Genomic DNA, 17,233 nt, shown 5'->3' with positions numbered 1-17,233 from the left:
GAAGAATCAATATCGTGAAAATGGCCATACTGCCCAAGGTAATTTATAGATTCAATGCCATCCCCATCAAGCTACCAATGACTTTCTTCACAGAATTGGAAAAACTACTTTAAACTTCATAGGGAACCAAAAAAGAGCCTGCATTGCCAAGACAATCCTAAGCAAAAAGAACAAAGCTGGAGACATCATGCTACCTGACTTCAAACTATACTACAAGGCTACAGTAACCAAAACAGCATGTACTGGTACCAAAACAGAGATATAGACCAGTGGAACTGAACAGAGACCTCAGAAGTAATACCACACATCTACAACCATCTGATCTTTGACAAACCTGACAAAAACAAGAAATGGGGAAAGGATTCCCTATTTAATATATGGTGCTGGGAAAACTGGCTAGCCATATGTACAAAGCTGAAACTGGATCCTTTCCTTACACCTTATAAAAAAATTAATTCAAGATGGATTAAAGGCTTAAATGTTAGACATGAAACCATAAAGACCCTAGAAGAAAACCTAGGCAATACCATTCAGGCCATGGGCATGGGCAAGGACTTCATGATTAAAACACCGAAAGCAATGGCAACAAAAGCCAAAACAGACAAATGGAATCTAATTAAACTAAAGAGCTTCTGCACAGCAAAAGAAACTACCATCAGAGTAAACAGGCAACCTACAGAATGGGAGAAAATTTTTACAATCTACTCATCTGACAAAGAACTAGTATCCAGAATCTACAAAGAACTTAAACAAATATACAAGAAAAGATCAACCCCATCAGAAAGTGGGCAAAGGATATGAACAGACCCTTTTCAAAAGAAGATATTTATGCAGCCAACAGACATGTGAAAAAATGCTCATCATCACTGACTATCAGAGAAATACAAATCAGAACCACAATGAGATACCATCTCATACCAGTTAGAATGGTGATCATTAAAAAGTCAGGAAACAACAGGTTCTGGAGAGGATGCAATATGATGTGAAGCAATATGAACACTTTTATGCTGTTGGTGGGACTGTAAACTAGTTCAACCATTGTGGAAGACAGTGTGGCGATTCATCAGGGATCTAGAACTAGAAATACCATTTGACCCAGCCATCCCATTACTGGGTATATGCCCAAAGGATTATAAATCGTGCTGCTATAAAGACACATGCACACGTATGTTTATTGTGGCACTTTTCATAATAGCAAAGACTTGGAACCAAACCAAATGCCCATCGGTGACAGACTGGATTAAGAAAGTGTGGCATATGGCCGGGCACGGTGGCTCACGCCTGTAATCCCAGCACTTTGGGAGACTGAGGTGGGCGGATCACCTGAGGTCGGGAGTTTGAGACCAGCCTGACCCACCGGAGAAACCCCGTTTCTACTAAAAATAAAAAATTAGCTGGGCTTGGTGGCGCATGCCTATAATCCCAGCTACTCGGGAGGCTGAGGCGGGAGAATTGCTTGGACCTGGGAGGTGGAGGTTGCGGTGAGCCGAGATCACGCCATTGCACTCCAACCTGGGCAACAAGAGCAAAACTCCGTCTCAAAAAAAAAAAAAAGAAAAGAAAAGAAAATGTGGCATATATACACCATGGAATACTATGCAGCTATAAAAAAGGAGGAGTTCATGTCCTTTGTAGGGACATGGATGAAGCTGGAAACCATCATTCTGAGCAAACTGTCACAAGGACAGAAAACCAAACACCACATGTTCTCACTCATAGGTGGGAATTGAACAACGAGAACACTGACACAGGGCAGGGAACATCACTCACCGGGGCCTGTCATGGGGTGGGGGGCTGGGGGAGGGATAGCATTAGGAGATATACCTAATATAAATGACGAGTTAATGGGTGCAGCACGCCAACATGGCACTTGTATACATATGTAACAAACCTGCACGTTGTGCACATGTACCCTAGAACTTTAATAAAATAAAAAATAAAAAAAAAATAAAACCCATGTAAGTTATATTGGACGTAATTGAATGACAAATGTTCTTCAGAGGTGAAGTTTTGATTATTATATCACATAGTTATTTTAAAATGTAATAGAAACTAAACATAGTCTTTACCTTTAAGAAGAGACATTTTCATATTTTTAATCTTCTCACAGTCTGATAGAAATAATTATAGCACCGGGCGCGGTGGCTCAAGCCTGTAATCCCAGCACTTTGGGAGGCCGAGACGGGCGGATCACGCGGTCAGGAGATCGAGACCATCCTGGCTAACATGGTGCACAGTGAAACCCCGTCTCTACTAAAAAATACAAAAAACTAGCCGGGCGAGGTGACAGGCGCCTGTAGTCCTAGCTACTCGGGAGGCTGAGGCAGGAGAATGGCATAAACCTGGGAGGCAGAGCTCGCAGTGAGCTGAGATCTGGCCACTGCACCCCAGCCTGGGCGACAGAGTGAGACTCTGTCTCAAAAAAAAAAAAAAAAAAAAAGAAATATTTATAGCTTCTTACACTTGTTTAAAAATGCTTTTCAAAGAATTGCACATTATTTGCTTCCTGCAGAATCTCAGATGTGAGATTGAGGTGAAATTAAAGGGGAGAGAAATTAATATTTGTATATCTTTGCTGTGATCATCATTTCTTTATTCATTCAATAAATACTTACTTGAAACTTACTATGTTTTAGGTTTTCTTATAAGATTTTTTTTCCTCTTAGCTTTGTTCCAACAAAGGATTCTGTGGCCCTCAGTTTGGGAACTACTACCCTATGTGTACTATATCAAATACTGTGTCTTGGAATCTGTGGGGAATACAAAGTGGGATCTGTTTGTGTTGTCTTCAAGGAACATTTAGTCTAGGGAAGAAATAACAAAATAACATAGGTTTGTAAATAGGTGCAAAGTAAAAGTGCTAAATGTTACAAATGAGTTGTAGATTGTTTGGGGGGTCTGAAGAGCATGCTTCTGGTTGGGGGAAATCAGGAAGACTTCCTGCAGGAGATGACGTTTGAGCAGTGACTTGGTTATTGCTACAGAACTAGTCACCCCGAAACTTAGCAGCCGAAAGTAGCAAGCATCATTTATCTCTCAACAATTCTTGGTTGATTGAGTGGCTCTTCTGCTTCATGTGCTGTTGGGTAGGGTGGTACTGAGATATCTGGAATGTCCAAAGTGGTCTCTCTCACATCCCTGGCAGGTTGGTGCTGCCTGTCAGCTGGAGATCAGCTAAGGATATTGGTCGTGGCCTCAGTTCTTATCCTCATGGCCTCCCCAGTTGTCTGTGTTGTTCCCATAGCATGATGTTTGGGTTCCAGGATGACAAGAGCCAAGTCTGTCAGGCTTTTTTTTTTTTCTTTTTTTTTTCTTTTTTTTTTGAGACAGTCTCCCTCTGTTGCCCAGGCTGGAGTGCAGTGATTCTGTCTTGACTCACTGCAACCTCTGCCTCCCTGGCTCAAGTGATTCTTATGCCTCAGATTCCCGAGTAGCTGGGATTACAGGTGTGTAACACCACGCCTGGCTAATTTTTGTATATTTAGTAGAGATGGGGTTTTGCCATGTTGGCCAGACTGATCTCAAACTCCTGACCTCAAGTAATCCACCCACCTTAGCCTCCCAAAGTGCTGGGATTACAGGTGTGAGCCCGGCACCTGGCCTACCAGGCTTTCTTAAGGCTTATGCTGAAAGTGGCCTAGTGTCACTTCTACCACATTCTGTTAGTTGAGGTATGTCATACCAGCGCAGATTCAGTGTGAGAAAGGGCTTTACAGGGGCCTGAATACTAGGAAGTATGGTTCATTGGGGACTGTCTTTGTGTTCATGGGAATTCAAGTTGGTACTAGAGCACAAACTGATGCTTTAGTGTCTGGCCTGTGTTGGTTACTAATACAATGTCTGTATGTACTTTTTTTTAAAAAAAAACTAGGAAATTTCTCCTCTTCTCTCCATGGAGGCTATGGCATTTGTTACTGAAGAGAGGAAACTTACCCAAGAAACCACTTATCCAAATACTTATATTTTTGACTTGTTTGGAGGTGTTGATGTAAGTAGCTATTTATTATTACTACTGTTACTACCACTTAATGGTTTGAGAATTTAACTTTTGAAATGGGAGATAAGAAAGATTTCAGAATTTGTAACATTTCAGATTTTAACTTTTAGAAGCTTAGTGGCATTTACATGTTGAAGCAGCGTTCTTTTGCTTTAGAATAATTCATTTATTTAAATTGGTGTCTACCTTTTTAAAAAAATACAAAGTGAAAAGTACATCTCTCAATTTCCCAGTGTCCCCTCCTCAGAACCAGTTGTGATCACTAGTTTCTTGTGTGTCCTGCCAAAGATGTTCTGTTGTGGGTGTGTGGGTGTGTGTGTGTGTGTGTATGTGTGTATGTGTGTAAGTATTCCTCCACCTCCACCTTAGTTTATTTTCTCCCCACATAGAGTGATATACCATATACACGGTTACACTATCCTGTACCTTCTTTCTTCTGTCTCTTTTTTTTTTTTTAATTAAAATTTTTAGCCCAGGCATGGTGGCTTACGCCTGTAATCCCAGCACTTTGGGAGGCCAAGGCGGGTGGATCATGAGGTCAGGAGTTCGAGACCAACCTGGCCAAGATGGTGAAACCCTGTCTCTACTAAAACTACAAAAATTAGCTGGGCGTGGTGGCGGGTGCTTGTAATCCCAGCTACTCGGGAGGCTGAGGCAGGAGAATTGCTTGAAGCCAGGAGGCTGAGGTTGCCGTGAGCCAAGATCATACCACTGCACTCTAGCCTGGGTGACAGAGCAAGACTCTCTCTCAAAAAAAAAAAAGATTAAATGGCTAGTGTTCCCTGGTGTGATTGTGCCATAATATATTTACCCAGGCCCCAGTTGATTGGCATTTATAATTTTTCCACACCGTTTCTCTTACAGACAAGGTTGCAGTAAAGATCTTATACATATTTTTGTACACATGTGAGTATATACCTTTGGAACAAGAACATATGTTTTTTATTGTGTATAAATCTGAAGTTTACCTACCTAAGAAGTTTTGTCAGTTTATATCCCCAGTAACGAAGTATGAGTGTCTGTTTACCCATACCATCACCAACATATTGTGTTTATGTGTGTATTTTTATGGATGTTGTTACTGAAGTATAACCTTCATACAGAAAAGTACACCGATAATTACCACAAAATAAATTCACTTTTGCACTACCACCCAAATTAGGAAATAGAACATTACCAGTACCCAGAAGCCCCCTTCAGCAAACAGTGTATTTTAAGTATTTACTAAGCAGATGTGAGAAAAAAATGGTATTTTTCCATAGTTTTTTTAACCAGCTTTATTAAGATATGGTTCACATACCATACATTTCACCCATTTAAAGTACACAATTCAGTGGTTCTTAGTATATTTGCAGATACGTGCAGCCATCACCACTGTCAACTTTAGAGCATTTTCATTACCCCAAAAAAGAAACTCCATGTGTTTTATCTAGCACTGCCCTACCTCTGCCACCTCCTCCCCCTCTCTCCACACTAGTATACTTTTTGTCTTTATAGATTTCTCTGTTGTGGGCATTTTGTATAAATTCAGTTATATAATATGTGATCTTTTGTGACTGGCTTCTTTTCATTTAGCGTAATGATTTCTAGGTTCATCCGTATTGTAGCATGTATCAGTACTCATTTTTATGGCCAAATGATGTTTCATTGTGAGAGTATGCTACATTTCTTATTTGTTGAGAGGCATTTGGATTGCCTCCGTCTTTTTGCTATTATGAGTAACAGTGCTATAAACATTCTTGTACAGGTTCTTTGTGGACATATTTTCATTTCTCTTGGGCATATACATACCTAGGAATAGAGTTGCTGTGTCATATGGGGTAACTCTATGTTTAATTGGATGAGGAATTGCCAGAATGTTTTCCCAGAGGCCCTACCATTTTACATTGCCACCAGCAATGTCTGAGGGTTTCAGGTTTTCTATATCATTGACAACACTTGTTATTATCTGTCATTTTGAAAGTGTTTTAAAATTAAAAAAAAAAATACTGAGATGGGGTCTTGTTTTGTTGCCCAGACTGGTCTCAAACTCCGGGGCTCAAATAGTCCCCCAGCCTTGGCCTCCCAGAGTGCTGGGATTACAGGCATGAGCCCCTGCTCCAGCCCTGTAATGATTATAGCCATTCTAGTGAGTGTGAAGGGACACCTCATTGTGGTCTTGATTTGCATTTCCCTGATGGCCAGTGATGACCATCTTTTCTTGAGTTTGTCATTTGTGTATCTTCCTTGGAGAAATTACTGTCTCCTCTTTCAGTTTCTTAGTTGAGATATATCTCTTTTGAATATTATGTTGTAAGAGTTCTTTATAAATTCTCTGCAGTTTTTAAAATTCATTCTATGACTGAGATTGGATATTTTTTCTTGTGTTTATAAGTAGTTTCTTTTCTGCCAGTTGTCTGTTTTGCACCTTTTTCTATTTATTTGTCCTTTTTCTTACTGATTTGTAAGTGCTTTTGATTTTTTAAAGCCCTTTGTCATTTGTGTTTTTTTTCCTATTTTGAGAATTAAATTTTGACGTTATTTTTAAATTAGATATGTTTAATTTTTAGATTGTCAGATTGATCAGTCTTTAATGGCTTCAGAGTTTTGGTTCATACCTTTCCCACTGTTGGATTTAAACTTACATACCTATTTCCTTCTAATATTTTACAGTTTTTAACTGTATATGTTTAAATGTTTGCACCATTTGAAATTTGTTTTGGTGTAATGAGTGAAGGGTTCGGATCTGACTTTTCTGCCCTAGATATTTGCCCGTAACCCCATTACCTGAAGTGAACGCGAAGGAGAGGGCATTTCCGGGTATTGTGGTTAGTCTTTATCTTGATCTGTGTGGTGATTGTACAGGAATGGTGTTCAGTGTGTAAAACTGTACATGTACGACTTGTACTCATGGCCAGGTGCAGTGACTCATGCCTGTAATCCCAGCACTTTGGGAGGCCGAAGCAGGCGGATTGCATGAGTCGAGGAGTTAGAGACCAGCCTGGGCAACATGGCAAAACTGCATCACTACTAAAAATGCAAAAAATTAGCCGATTGTGGTAGCACATGCCTGCAGCCCCAGTTGCTTGGAGGGCTAGGTGGAAGGATTGGTTGAGCCTGGGAGGTTGAGGCTACAGTGAGCCGAGATCACACCATGAACTGCAGCCTGGGTGACAGAGCAATACCCGGTCTCAAAAAAAAATTTTACTCTTTAAACGGTATCACGTTATACTTCAGTTATTAAAGTTTCCTTTTGTTTAAAGGTGCCATTTTCCACTGAAGTAAAGATTGAGTGTGACATCTGCATGCATGTCATCAGCCACAGCCTTTCTTCTTTAACTGCTGCTCGGCATTCCCTCTCCACAGCAGTGCCGGTGGTCCTAGAGCATTTACTTACTTGACCAGCACAAGAGACCCTTTAGTTTTGAGTTGTTTCATCAAGAAATCTACTCAGTAAGAACTGATGTATTTATGGGAGGAAATATAATAATGTAGGTCTCTAGCCTGGTGTCTATTTTCAGTGGAAATGTGGCTCTCTAGTAGGATCCTATCCCATCTTCAGACATCTTTGGATCAATTGTTCTTGATTTTGTGGGGGTTTTCTCTCCTGCTTTGAGTTAAGGCAGCTTCTCCAGGAATCCCAGTCATTTTATAAACATGGGCTCCTGCTTAAGTCATTATGTACCTCACTAACCTTCAGTTTGGGTGCATTTGTTAGTGAACTCTCTTGCTATCCTGCTGCTGGTAGTATTTTCCAAACCGAGCTTGTTATTTCTTCCTCTGCTAATAACTAGCAAGAACCCAAAGTAAGCCTCTCTTGGGTCATGCTGCCCAAAGCTCAGTGGGATCACTCCTTGTCAACCTAACCCTATCTATAACATGACTGTGAAAAGTGTATCTTAGAGTATACAAAGCAGATGTGAAGTATGTAACTAAGTGGAGTGAAGCAGACCCAGAGCAAGCTCATCTGCATAAATTAAACAAGTATGAGGACTGTGGTGGACTAGGAGAGTGTGTGCCTGCTTTTATGGGGGAAATGACTCTTCTTCTCCCATTGACTGTTTCCCTGAGAGGTTATGGGAAACCTAGATTTGTAGGTAAAAATCTTTCAGCTTTTCAGTAGTTGTGGGCCAGGTGTAAGCCGTTGCTTGGCATTCAGGAACTTTTATGCATTGACATAGTCTATCTTCCATTTGAAGTGAATTTATTTTAAATACATTCTATGCACTTGAGCATCTTACATATTGCTTGGATGCATGTGATCTCTTTTGAGAAGAATTTATGTAGTATACTTCAGAGCTTTAAACATTACTACTCATTTTGCCCTGTTGTTTCCATTTCTGTGATTCTCCTGAAGACATAAGTCAAAATGAGATAAAGCTTGTTTACCAAGACGGTTAGGTGTAACATTATTTGTAATGACTGTCTACCAGGAGAAGGTAATGGTTATTCTATTTTGCTGAATTTTATGAAGTTGTTAATATAATGTTAAAATTATAATATGGGAAAATTCATGATGAAAACAGGCTATAAAATTGTTATATACTCTATAATAATTACTCCACCTTTTCTAGAGGATGACCTTAGGTCTCTATTATACAAAGCAAAGCAGGCCTACATTCAGGGCAGCTTTCATTGTTGCCCCAAGTCGTGAGACATCTTGCTTTTCTCTCCTACAAGTGCAGTTGACATTAAATACAGATGTGCAGAAAGCTGAACCCAGTGCTTCTCTAGAATTGACAATCTGTGGTGTAGTAGTTTAGGATTTTTATTTTTAATCTGCTGCTTCAAGCTAAAATAACACATCTCTCTTAATTCAGGATGTTGAATTATAGTGTCACATTCATGCCAGGAGCAATCTCATGGCATGTAGATTTACTTTCTAAAGATTTGTTGCTGGTGTGAGATGAACAGAGGCTTTCTCAGACCCTCAAGCTGAACTATCTAGTCTCAAAGATTTGCCTACTGGCTTTTTAATTTAAAAAATGCTATGGAATCTTCTTTCTTCATTTGGCTTGAGGTCTCTTGGATATGCTGCCTCAGTATTGGCCGATAGCTAGAAGGGGCTAAGTAAGAATTTTTTTCTTTTTGTTCTAGGGTAACTCCTAGCTTGACTTAAACAATAATAAAAAATAAGTAAAATATGTATATACGGGATGTCTTTAAACATACGGGCTTAGTCATATTCTCAGCATATAGATTATTTTTAAATGCTTTAAGTGGAAATTGAACTTTTTTGGAAAACAAAGGTCCTCATTTTAAAAGGAAAAGGTGTTTGTCAAGGAAAATGTGAAAAACTATCTTGGGACTTGTCACCAACATTCAACCACTGTTGAGATTCAGGTGTATTCCTTTCTAACATTTTTTTTTTTTTTCTGTTTGTATTAACCTAGAATTTGTGTAACAGAATTTTTTAAAATAACAGCTTTTAAAACTTGTTATGATGATTTTAGAGGTAGAGTTGTACTCTGTCGCAGGCTGGAGTGCAGTGGTACAATCCTGGCTCACTGCAGCCTTGAATCCCTGGGCTCTAGTGATTCTCCTGCCTCAGTCTCCTAAGTAGCTAGGACTACAGGCTCGTGCCACCATACCTGGATAATTTTTTTTTAAATATTTGTTAGAGTTCTAGGGGTCTTGTTCTGTTCCTCAGGCACTCTCTAACTCCTGGTCTCAAATGACCTTCCTGCCTCACCTTCTTGAGTAGCTGGGATTATAGGCACGAGCCACCCTGCTTGCCCAGCAATAACAGCTTTATTGAAATATAATTTACATATCATAAAGTTAACTCTTGTAACCACCCATCAGTATTGTGCAGTGATAACCAGAACATTTTTATCATGCCAGAAAGAAATATTGTACCAGTTAGCAGTCACTCCCCATCTCCCCTTCTCCCCAGCTCTGGCAACCATTAATCTATTTTATGTCTGTATTATGCCTATTGTGAAATATCCATAATGTCCATAATATGCCTATTGTATCAGTCCGTTCTCATGCTGCAGTGAAGAAATACCTGTGACTGGGTAGTTTAATTGACTCACAGTTTAATTGACTCACAGTTCCATATGGCCGGGGAGGCCTCAGGAAACTCACAGTCATGGCAGAAGGCAAAGGACAAGCAGGCACCTTCTTCACAGGGCAGCAGGACAGAGTGAGTGCAAGCAGAGGAAATGCCAGACACTTACAAAAGATTCCCTCATTATCACGAGAACAGCATGGGGGAACCGCCCCCATGATCCAGTTACCTCCACCTGGTCCCACCCTTGACACATGAGGATTATTACAATTCAAGGTGAGATTTGGGTGAGGACAGAGCCAAACCATATCACCTGTTATGGATATTTCATATAACAGAATCATCCACCATGTGGCTTTTTATGTCTAGCTTCTTTAACTGAGCATGAGGTGTTTTATTATTTTAAATAATAGCTTTATTGAGATATTCATGTCATACAAGTCACCCATTTAAAAGATATATTACAAGATATAACTCGGTTTTTTAGTATAGTCAGAGTTACATATCACTATCACCACAATTGATTTTAAAACATTTTCATCACTCCAAAAAAGAAATACCATATTCTTCAGTAGCCACTCTCCATTTCCTCCCAAGGCCTCCTTCCCCCATCCTAGGCAACCACTAATCTTTCTGTCTTTATAGATTTAATTATTCTGGACATTTCACATAAATGGAGTCATACAATACGTGGTCTTTTGTGACTGGCTTCTTTTGCTTAACATAATGTTCTCAAGGTTAATCCATGTCATAACGTGTATCAATACTCCATTCCTTTTTATTGTCAAGAAATATTCCGTTGTATGGATAGACCACATCTTATTTATCCATCCATCAATTGATGGACATTTGGGTTGTTCTCACTTTTGACTGTTATTAATAATCTGCTATGATTAATAATGCTGCCATGAACATTGGCATGTAAATTTTTATATGGACATGTTTTCATTTTCTATTAGATTGTCTTATTAAAAAATTTCCCGCCGGGCGCGGTGGCTCAAGCCTGTAATCCCAGCACTTTGGGAGGCCTAGACGGGCGGATCACGAGGTCAGGAGATCGAGACCATCCTGGCTAACACAGTGAAACCCCGTCTCTACTAAAAATACAAAAAATTAGCCGGGCGTGGTGGCGGGCGCCTGTAGTCCCAGCTGCTCGGGAGGCTGAGGCAGGAGAATGGCGGGAACCCGGGAGGCGGGGCTTGCAGTGAGCCAAGATCGCGCCACTGCACTCCAGCCTGGGCGGCAGAGCGAGACTCCCTCTCAAAAAAAAAAAAAGAAAGAAAAATTTCCCCTGGTGTATACCTAGTAGTGGAGTTGCTGGTAACTCTTTCATTTTTAAGGATCTGCCAGACTGCTTTCTGAAGCACTTGCACCATTTTACATGTCTACCAGCAATGTATAAAGGTTCTAATTTCTCCACATCTTTGCTAATAGTTACTATTTGTCTTTTTCATTATAGCCATCCTAGTAGGTATGAAGAGGTATCTCATTGTGGTTTTGTTTTGCTTTTCCCTGATGACTAATGTTGATCATCTGTTTATTTATTGAACTTTTGGAGAAATGTGCATTCATCTGCTTTCTCCATTTCTTGATTGGGTTGTCTTTTTATTATTGAGTTGTATTAGTTTCTGGATACTAATTTCTTGTAATTTGCAAATATTTTCTCCCATTAAGTAGCTGTCTTTTCACTTCTTGATGGTGTCCTTTGAAACACAAAGTCTTTACTTTTGATGAAGTTCATTTTATCTTTTGTTGCTTGGGTATTGGTGTGCATCTAAGAAACCATTTCCTAATCCAAGGTCACAAAGATTTACCTGTGTATTCTTCTGAGAATTTTATATTTTTTATCTTACATTTAGATCTTTGATCCATTTGCATTGATTTTTGTTTATCATGTGAGGCAGGAGTCCAGTTTCATTATTTTGCATGTGACTATCCAGTTATCACAGCACCACTTACTGAAAAAACTACTCTTTCATTATTGAATTGTCTTGGCAAGCTTGTCAAAAATCAACTGATCGTATAGACACAGGGGTTTATTTTTGTATTTATAAATCAAGATTGTTTTGGCTGTTATGCATCTCTTGTATTTGCATGTGAATTTCAGGATCAGCTTGCCAATTTCTGCAAAGAAGCCAGCTGAGATTTTGATAGTGATTGCATTGAATTTGTAGGTCAATTTAGGGAGTATTATCATCTTAATATTAAATATTCTGATCCATGAACCACAAGATAGCTTTCCATTTTTTTATTGTCTTTAATTTCTTTCAAAAATGTTTTGTTGTACAAGTCTTGCACTTGTTAAACTTATTTCTAAGTGTCTTTACTGTTTTTGATGCTCTTTTAAATGGAATTGCTTTCATAATTCCAGTTTTGAATTGCTTCTTGCTACAATTGTAGAAATACAGTTGATTTATGTATATTGATCACATATCGTGAAATCTTGCTGAACTCTTGCTTATTGGCTCTAATCGTTTTTTTAGTGAATTCCTTAGGAATTTTCTATATTCTAGATTATGACATCTATAAATAATTAGTTTTACTTATTCCTTTCCAATTTGGGTGCCATTAATTTCTTTTTTTATTTTTCCCTAATTGCCTTAGAACACTCAATACAATGTTAAACTGAAGTAGCGAGAGTGGACGTCTTTGTCTTTTTCCTCATCTTAATGGGAAAGCATTTAGTCTTCACTGTTAAGCATGATACTAGCTGTGGGTATTTTAATAAAAGCCCTTTATCAGGCTGAAGAAGTTGTCTTCTATTCGTTGTTGATTGTTTTTATCATGAAAGTGTGTTGGGTTTTTTCCAGATGCTTTTTCTGCATCTGTTGAGATGACTGTGTGGCTTTTGACTTTTGTCCTTTATTCTATTGATATGGTGTATTATATTGATTTTCATATGTTGAACCAACTTTACATTCCTGGGATAAATTCCACTTCGTCATGGTGTATAATTCTTTTTTTTTTTTTCTTTTGAGACAGGGTCTCTCTGTTACCCAGGCTGGAATGCAGTGGTATGATCACAGCTCACTGCAGCTTCTCCTGGGCTCAAGCGATCCCCCCATCTCAGCCTCCTGAGTAGCTGAGACTGCAGGTGCATGCTACCATGCTTGGTTAATTTTTTGTTTTAATTTTTGTAGAGACAAGGTCTCACTATGTTGCCCAGGCTGGTCTCATACTCTTGGGCTTAAGTAATCCTCCTGCCTTGACCTATCAAAGTGCTGGAATTATAGGTGTAAGCCACCATGCGTGGACTATAATCCTTTTTATATGTGTCTGGATTTTGTTTGCTAGGGTTTTCAGAATTTTTGTGTATATATGCATAAGAGATACTCATCTGTAGTTTTCTTGTTATGTCTTTGGTTTTGGTATCAGGGTAATACTGGCCTCAAAGAGTGAGTTGGGAAATGTTTCCTCCTCTTCTGTTTTTTGGAAGAGTTTGGGAAGAATTGGTGATTCTTTAAATGTCTTGTGTTGTTCACCAGTGGAGGCATCATGTCCAGGGTTTTTCTTTATGGGTAGTGTTGTTGTTGTTGTTGTTTTGTTTTGTTTTTTTTAATCACTAGGTCAATCTCTTTACTTGCTCTAGGGCTATTCAGATATTCTGTTTCATCTTCTTTATTTTTTTTAAACAGATGGAGTCTCGCCCTTCCATCCAGGCTGGAGTACATTGGCATGATCATAGCTCACTGCAGCCTCAATCTTCTGGGGTCAAGTAATCCTCCTGCCTCAGTCTCCCGAGTAGCTGGAACTATAGGCATACCACCACACCCAGCTAATTTATTTTATTTGTAGAGACATGGGGTCTTGCTATGTTGGCCAGGGTGATCTCAATCTTCTGGCTTCAATCAGTCCTCCCACCTCAGCTACCCAAAGTGTTGGGATTACAGGCAGGAACAACCATGCTCAGCCTCTGTTTCTTCTTAAGTCAGTTTTTATAGTTTTATGTCTTTCTAGGAATGTGTCCATTTCGTTTAGGTTATCTAATTTGTTGGCATACAGTTGTTCATAGTAGTTCCTTATAATGACTTTTGTTGCCATAAGGTTGGTGGTAATGCCCTCTCCTTTATTTCTGAGTATAGTAATCTGTATCCTCTCTCCTTTTTTCTTGGTTGGTCTAGCTAAGAATTTGCCAGTCTTTTCAAAAAGCTGGTTTTTGGTTTTGTTCATTTTCTGTTATTTTCTGTTCTGTGTTTCATTTGTTTCAACTCTTATTCTCCCTTTTGCTTGCTTTGGGTTTAGTCTGCTCTTTTTCCAGTGTCTTAAGGCAGAAGATTAGGTTATTGATTAGAAACAATTTTATTTGGCTGGGTGCAGTGGCTCACACCTGTAATCCCAGCACTTTGGGAGGCCAAGGTGGGCGGATCACCTGAGGTCAGGAGTTCGAGACCAGCCTGGCCAATATGGCAAAACCTCGTCTCTACTAAAAATACACAACGTAGCCAGGAGTGGTGGTGGGCACCTGTAATTCCTTTTGCTCTGGAGGCTGAGGCAGGGTAATCGCTTGAACCCAGGAGGCGGAGGTTGCAGTGAGCCAAGATTGGGCTATTGCACTCCAGCCTGGGAGACAGAGAAAGACTGTCTCAAAAAAAAAAAAAAGGAATTTTCTTTAATGTAGGCATTTACAGCTATAAATTTTCCTCTGAGCACTCCATTAGCTACATCGTAAGTTTTGGTGTCTTCATCCATCTTGGATACTTTATACTTCCCCTTATGATTTCTTCTTTGGCCCATTATTATTTAGGATGGGTTTTTTAAATTATCCACATAATTCATGAATTTCCCAAATTTCTTTTTGATTTCATTCCTTTGTGGCCAGACAACATACTGTGTATGATTTCCGTGCTTTTAAATTTATTGAGGCTCGTTTAGTGGCCTGAAATACGGTCCGTCCTGGAGAATGTTTCGTGTCCACTTGAGTAGAATGTGTGTTCTGTTCCGGCTGCATGGAGTGTTCTGTACATGTCTGTTAGAATGTATGTGTTCATTGCGTTCAAGTCTTCTAGTTCTTTGCTAGTCTGCCTAGTTGTCTATTATTGAAAGCAGAGTTATTAAAGTGTCCAACTTTTATTTTTGAATTATCTCTTTGCTTCATTTCTGCCAGCTTTTGGTTCATGTATTTTTGGGCTCTGTTGTTAGGTACATATGTGTTTGTAGTTGTTATCTTTCTAATGGATTGATCCTTTTATCAACTATCCTTTCTCTCCATAGAATGAATTTTTAAATTCATGCTTATTTTAAACAGTTTGTGCAAAGTTGTATTAAAAGTATGTAAAATAAAAAATACATGCATACCCAACCCTGTAGAAATCAGCGTTAACAATTGATGGTGTATCTTCTGAGACCTTTTTAAATAAACTTACACTTACAAATATGCTTTAAACAGAAGAATCATAGTAATAATGTTCTGCAGCTTTTCAGAAATTAAAGCCACATTAGATCACAGAGATTACTTACTCTAAAATACTTCTTTTCAAAAATGAGAAAACTGAGGCCCAGAGAAGGGCAAGTAGGCGGCCAAGCTGGAACTAGAACCTGGGTCTCCGGACTTGCTGCAGTGTTCCTTTTACTGAACCTTACTGCCTCCTGGAACAAAAGGGTCTTGTAATACTGTGACAGATATATGGGCAATGAATGGTTATGGCAAAATCATTTTATAAGTTATGCTTTGAATTAATTTTGAAGATTTTATCTAATTTTTTTTATAGCTTCTTGTAGAAATTCTTATGAGGCCTACGATCTCTATCCGGGGACAGAAACTGAAAAGTAAGTATACCTGTTAGCTGCTGGTCCTTGTTTTCCAACGTGACAATATGGTGGCAGTTCCCAGCAGCTGCCTTCTTCCTTCCCTTCCTGACTCTTAATACTGAGGACATGTCTTACCTTCAGCTACAAGTTGCTCTCTCCTCCCCCAGCTAAGCAACTATCTTTATTCATTCTGTACTGCGTAGAAATTCAGATCTGGGTTAAAAGAATACATCTTTGTACTTTTGATAGTCCTGTGATCCAGCTTCTATGTTTCCTTGGGAAATTCTTAGTTCTCATATATAACTAGCTGAGAGAGTAAGCAATAACCTGGTAAGATCACTCTTTTATTTTTTAAAAACCTATTTTTTGTTAGAAAGGTGATACATGCTCTTTGTAAAAAGTTCAGTCATTACTAGAGTGTGAATGGGTAAGAAGTCAGAGTGTTTTGGTATGCACTGTTTCTTAAGCTGAGCGGTAGATATATGGGTAATATTCTATTATTATTTTTTATGACTTACACATGTTACAAATATTCTTTTTAGGTATATAAATTTTTTTTTTTTTTTTTTTGAGACAGAATCTGGCTCTGTTGCCCAGGCTGGAGTGCAGTGACATGATCTTGGCTCACTGCAACCTCCACCTCCCAAGCTCAAGTGATTTTCCTGCCTCAGCCTCTCAAGTAGCTGGGATTACAGGCGCCCGCCACCATACCCGGCTAATTTTTGTATTTTTTTTTTAGTAGAGATGGGGATTCACCATGTTGGCCAGGCTGGTCTCGAACTCCTGACCTCAAGTGATCTGCCCACCTCAGCCTCCCAAGTGCTGGGATTACAGGCATGAGCCACCACACCCAGCTTCGGTATTTAATTTAAAATAAAAAAGCGAATGCACTTTACTCTGGCGTTAAAAGCCAGAGATGACTTCAGTTAATGTTTGGTGAATGCCCTCCTACCAGCTTTGCATTTTTTTAATTTAAAAGGTTTTTTTTTTTTTTTTTTTTACCCCTAACCTATTAGGGGTCCTATACACTATATAAGGCCTCATTTGTGCATGCAGTAGTGGTTAAGAGGATTTATATTCATTTTTAATGTCTCAACTGTGTATTCTGTCTAACTTGATCTTTCATGTTCTCTGTCTACGCTTATAGCAAGTAGCATATTGTAATTATTTGTTGGTGCACTTGTTTAGTCTCTCTTCCTCCCACTAGATTTATAGGTTCCATGAAGGCTGAGACTTTTTTTTCCCTCACCACTGTATCTGCTCTAGAGTTGATGCTGAATAATACTTGATGAATGAGTGAATCCTAATTCCTTTTAAAAGTGGAGGATCTAGAAATAGTGAGATATATAGTGAGACATACAGAGCAGTGTTTTACCCTGCTCTGAAGTTGTTAAATAAATCAATCACAGAGCCCCAGGAGGTTGAAAGGTGGTGATAAGGGATGCAGAGGGTCTACATTGTCTCAGGATTATGTGAGGCAACCCGTCTAGTCAGGC

General features: G+C 39.1%; 1 protein-coding gene across 6 annotated transcripts in view; it reads left to right on the top strand.

The window, feature by feature from the left end:
- Positions 1–17,233, top strand: part of TRPC4AP (transient receptor potential cation channel subfamily C member 4 associated protein) — an 88,588-nt gene that overhangs the window by 20,513 nt on the left and 50,842 nt on the right. For 4 of the 6 annotated variants that reach the window (XM_031656690.1, XM_031656689.1, XM_031656687.1 and 1 more), the window contains exons 3-4: positions 3,872–3,988; positions 15,698–15,755. In XM_031656690.1, the coding sequence (XP_031512550.1) occupies positions 3,872–3,988; positions 15,698–15,755 (175 nt within the window). Of the gene's footprint in view, positions 1–3,871; positions 3,989–4,884; positions 4,904–15,697; positions 15,756–17,233 lie in introns of those variants that run through there. The other 2 variants (XM_031656691.1, XM_031656688.1) reach the window with 2 other exon arrangements.

The sequence above is a fragment of the Papio anubis genome, chromosome 16 (genome assembly GCF_008728515.1).
Source record: "Papio anubis isolate 15944 chromosome 16, Panubis1.0, whole genome shotgun sequence".
In the NCBI taxonomy this organism is placed as follows: domain Eukaryota; kingdom Metazoa; phylum Chordata; class Mammalia; order Primates; family Cercopithecidae; genus Papio; species Papio anubis.
This window is presented reverse-complemented; position numbering and strand designations above follow the sequence as displayed.